Source organism: Cibotium barometz, chromosome 45 (assembly GCF_041138505.1).
Source record: "Cibotium barometz isolate CiBa-2024 chromosome 45, ASM4113850v1, whole genome shotgun sequence".
In the NCBI taxonomy this organism is placed as follows: domain Eukaryota; kingdom Viridiplantae; phylum Streptophyta; class Polypodiopsida; order Cyatheales; family Cibotiaceae; genus Cibotium; species Cibotium barometz.
The window spans coordinates 5,005,794-5,010,806 of NC_141090.1; the positions used below are offsets into that span (position 1 = coordinate 5,005,794).

The following is a 5,013-nucleotide window of genomic DNA, read 5'->3' on the forward strand; positions in this document are numbered from 1 at the left end:
TTTTATTGTTTGTGTTCTCTAACATAGACAAACGCAAAGAGATGACACATGATTTTGATTTGTTATGCATTGCCAAACCGTTATAAGAACGATTAAGAGAATGCTTACATTGCTGCTGCTTTTCGAACGGCTTTGGTGATCATTCTTAGATTTAAGCTTCCCACCATTTTATCTTGAACTGCTTATTCTACATGGTCTAGAACAAGGAGAGCTAGAACCATCTAGAAAGGGAAATTTCATTAAAAAAGTTTTTCAATTGGTCCCTCTGGAGGGCTCAGGTCAGCCGCCCAAGATTTGTTTTGAGCTTTGCGCCCCGGACACGCAGGGTCAATCTGAAACCGAGTGAAGGCGTCTGAAACCGTGTGAAGGCGTCGCCGGCAAGATCTCTTAAATTCAGAGTCAGATCTCCCTTAAGCGTGTTTTGGGTCGGCCGGTTCTGTTGAAGTCCTGGTGGCTATGGCGGACGATTTCTCAGCTTCCGACATCGATCCCACAGCTTTCGCTCACGAGGTGAGATCAGAATTCTGAACCCGAAAGCCGGAAACTGCCCATCTGATCTGTAATCTCAGCTGCATTATGTGTGAGATTAAGAAGATAATTAGTGAGAATTTTGCATGTTTAGGTAGATTCTTATTTGTTATTTAGATTGGCTGCTAGGTCTTTAAAGTGCCATGCCCATATATGTTCACCCAGAAGCTAACAGATTTTAGGGACTGGTCGTAAAATCATGACCTTTTGCCACTTGAATGCCTCTTTCACCCATGGGCCTGCAGTTCCATTCCGATCTCTTTCCCCATCAGCCACCAGGATTGGCGATGGGCCGGAAATCTGTCATCGTATGCCAGCCCTCCTCTGTAACAATTAGTACCTTTTAAAGGATGAAATACCTTTTGAAGGATAACAATGAGTAATTTTAGAAGAAGGGAAATCTTACCTTGCCCATCATCTAATTCCATATACTAGCTAGGATGATGAAAATCTTCAGTTTTATCAAGGGCCACACACAAGCTCTACAAGCTTTTTCATTACACCCCTGATCATCAAGACAGTTTTGACCAAAAGCTGTTTTGGGATCCTGAATAAAGCAAATATATTGGGTTGCATGTGTAAAGTCCAGCACACCCGTCGAAGGGCTTTGCCAAGCCAGAGCACAGGCCAGCCGAGCTTTCTACTCACCCGTCATGCTGGTTCAGGCAGCCTTTCCTTTCACATTTTGGTTTAGATACTTTCAGTACAATATCCCTTTTGGGAGGAGAGGGTGTGTGTGTGTGTGTGTGTGTGTGTGTGTGTGTGTGTGTGTGTGTGGGTAGGGAGCCTGCACACACAACAACACATCTAAACATGACCAGCTGAGTTATTATCCTCCAAATTGAAAGTACCTCTGCAAGATGAAGGCCCTGAAGGTCTGTTTCTGAATGGCTGAGTTATGGGGCTGCTGTTTCTGCTCAACCGGATCTGATGGCTGAAATGGTTTGGTAGTACATGCCCCCCTTCCCCCAAACCCAACCCAACAAAGGTAAAAATGGGCCGTTGGCCTCCAGGACATGCCAAACAGGGATTTTTGCCCCTTGTGACCCCTGTTTGGGGTTGTTTCATGTGCTAGCCCTTGGCCAGGCTTGAGAACCTGGGTAGGGTGCTTTGTATGGGGCTGGCAAAGTTTGTCCAGAAGCAGTCCGAACTTCTTCTTGTATCCAACCCTTCTTTGCTGTCCGTAATACCTCCCTCCAAGTCATGGCAGATGAATCGTTTTCTGGGGATTTCATATCCACAATGGTATACTCTTCCATTAGTCTTGTTGATCTCCAGCAGGTGGCGCACCCTCATGCCTAGGTGATGCAGTGTGAGAAGTTTTGTCATTATAACAGCCCTTAGTGTGAGTAGCTTTGTAGGATCAGCAACTTCTGTAGATGTTCTAGTTGCAGTACCCTTGTGTTTCATGGTCACATTTATTTATTTTTACCAATGGTCAGTTTCATTCTGTAAGAAATTAAGAATTCATGAAGCATCTCATTAGGAAGGGTATATATGGCTGCTGTGCAGGAAATTTTCAATTCAAGGAAGGCAGCCGGTGGGTTCAACCCTGCTCTTACTGTGCTAGTTGTGGTGATTGGCGTGGTTCTACTTTTTGTAGTTGGCAATTATGCTCTGTACATGTATGCTCAAAAAACGCTGCCTCCAAGAAAGAAGAAGCCAGTTTCAAAGAAGAAAATTAAACGAGAAAGACTTAAGCAGGGCATTGCACCAGCAGGAGAATAGATTCCCGTGAATCAAGTAGCTGCAGTTTTGTTCTGTTGTCTTGTTGGTTAGATGTCTATCCTTCCAGGCTGTAAGCTTCAAAGGAACTAACTTAGTGGATGATAGGAAAGCTCAAAGTGGGGAGATACAGAGAGATTTGAATTGTATGTTCACAATTACATGATATTACATTCAAGGCAATTCGAGATTTGAGTTATGGAAGAGTAGTGCATTGTGATAATCTCTCTCCATGGGATTTATGTTTTCTAGAATGGTAGCTCTTGTTTGTCCTTTGATCATCTTATGATGAATGGTACACTGATGCATTGACGTACGGTGTGCCCAATTAGTAGCATGTCGTATCCTGCATGGCATGCAAGGAGTCTGTCATATCAGTGTGGTCCTTGGTCCTAAAACACAAGATCACTTGATTGCAATCCCGTCCTGTCTATTCTTTCAGCCATTATGTAAAATAGGATAGGCAACAGATAGGTTGTGTTTCCCCCGTGCCCCGTGCCCCGTGCCCCCCCCCCCCTTTTTTTGGAGGGAAGGACTAACTGGATGCTAATGGTGGTTAATGGTCAAATTGATGAAGTGGTATGTTTTAGTATATAAAATAGTGAAATTTATTTAACAGGAATGACGATGGGAATAGTATTGCTTGGTCAGGAGCTCAATCCCTTGGCATGAGGGCTACAAGGTAGAGTTATTCAAGTGTTTGCGGGGCTGGCTGCAATTCAAAGTACTCCTGAGCAAAACACTACTTTGCATGGAGGGAGGGAATAAACTACTCCTATGGTTATGGGGCAATGAGCTTTAGGGATCAATTGGTCCTTGAGCGGTAGTTTATTCCCATGCGGCCTTTGTCCAAGCTTTACATTGTGAAGGAAATGTTGATGGCCAGTAATCCAATAGAGAGTAGACCTAAGCTCTTCTTCACTCTTCTGAGATCATTGGAAATTATTTCATTTTATTTTACATGCTCAAGTCCACTGGTTGTGCACATAATTGGTTTTTTTTCACACTACAAGCCAATAGGATGGTGAAATATAAAAAGAATCAAGAAAGGAACACTTTGAAGGAAGGAAACACTCATTTAAACTTTATTAAACCCAAAGGCTCGAGGGAGAAGAATCTATCTTTTTGATTGGTCATATGCCTTGATATTGTGCTATTGATGATTTACGATCCTTGCTTTGTTGAATTTACATGCTTTCGTATAAACTTCTTTAAAGGTCACAAATAGGTTTGCTCCAAGTTGAAATCACCTTAACATTGTTGTGGCTTTGGGTCTTGAGAACACTATTTTTCTCCACTTTTGAATTCCTTTTCAATATGGTCCTTTTAAACATATTAAGTACGTGGCTCTCTACCCGAGCTTCTTTGAGCCTACTCACTGACTATCCCAGACATTATAGGACATAAATTACTGTGACACTTGCCTCAAATCTTCCTCTTGAGACTCTACGAGCTCTTTGAGTTTTACTTCCTTCTCTACCTCAGCCTTACCTTTATTGATCTTGCATCTAGTATCTCGAAAGAGCTTGGCTTCCTCAAAGCTTATGGACCCCTCATCACCTTTATAGACTACTATCTTTGTCTAAATGGTGACTTTGTTTAGTTCATCTTCAAGTGTAGATTTCACGTGAATCTATGTGTCAACATAGCAACGCCAGTGAAGATCCATCTCCATGGGGATAAGATACTTCTTAGGCTTTATATCTGGTTTTCTCCTTCTTTTTCAGGTGGCTATGGGCAATTTAAAAGTTGATCCTTCTGTGGAGGAGTCCTTTCTAGATGAATTACTAAATACTCTTAGTTCAAAGTCACTGTTAGTTCCAAAAGGGATGCTACACTAAGCATGAACACGGAGGTTATTTCGTTCCATCCAACCGTACAAACCCCCTAGGCCTTCTAGAAATCCTTGGTAATTATGCTAACACTAGCACCGTTATCCAACATTATGGAGATCGTGTACACGACAAGTAACAAGATGTTCATTTTATAGGTGTGTCTAAGCACATGGAAAACGTTAGTGTTCCTTTATTGGGTCTATGATTAGATGTGGGATGCGCTCATCATAGGAAAGGGGTTAGTGGTTTGCAGTCAACCACTTACTCTGGCACTGGCTCTAGTTAATCCTGCACCTTCCTCACAAGCTCTAGGGTGTACTTCATTCTCTCTTTCTCCAACATGGGGTTGGGATAATCCTTGAGTTTCCTTATAAGGTCTTTGTAATCTATGGTGGTAAGGGGTACCACTCTAGCACATAATGCCCAAACTTGAGAGGGAGATAAAGAGGTCAAGATCGTCTCTCTGGTGTAAGAGTTGAGAACCATGACATGGCTCTAAGAACCAGCATGTAAGGTAGCAGTAGTAGTAGCTACTTGCCTTAACCCACAAATCCAAGGCAACCTCTAGATTTGTCACTCCATTGGTTAGGCCTCTAGTTGATAATGCACCTCACCTAGGGCAACATGTGCCTTTAAGAGGAATTTTAAGAGTACTTGACATGCCCTTACCACCTCCGGTGTTTCCACTGCAACAACCTCAGTGAGGCCTCTGATTGCTAATGCACCTCACCTAGGGCAACTTGTGCCCCAAAGAGGAATTTTAAGAGTACTTAAGATTCCCTTACCACCTCCAGTGTTTCAACTGTAACCACCTCTTCCCAATGTGACCTCAATCAATGATAAACCAACTAACCTTTATAGAGATTCTAGAGGGGGATGAGGAGGGAGAAGTTAAAGAGACTATTTATATTGAGATCCTAGCCCT

General features: G+C 42.7%; 1 protein-coding gene across 1 annotated transcript; it reads left to right on the forward strand.

The window, feature by feature from the left end:
- Positions 1-354: 354 nt before the first annotated feature.
- Positions 355-2,459, forward strand: LOC147612340 (DNA-binding protein S1FA-like). The gene is made up of 2 exons (XM_086782953.1): positions 355-510; positions 2,041-2,459. The coding sequence occupies exons 1-2, from the start codon at positions 457-459 to the stop codon at positions 2,254-2,256; spliced, it is 270 nt and encodes an 89-aa protein (XP_086639079.1). The 5' UTR covers positions 355-456; the 3' UTR covers positions 2,257-2,459.
- The last annotated feature ends 2,554 nt before the right edge of the window (positions 2,460-5,013 follow it).

Bases quoted from the DNA above. Each gene is read 5' to 3' on its own strand.
- LOC147612340 (XM_086782953.1), top strand. From the start codon at position 457: ATGGCGGACGATTTCTCAGCTTCCGACATCGATCCCACAGCTTTCGCT. The intron at 511-2,040 runs GTGAGATCAGAA...GCTGCTGTGCAG, and splicing joins CCACAGCTTTCGCTCACGAG to GAAATTTTCAATTCAAGGAA.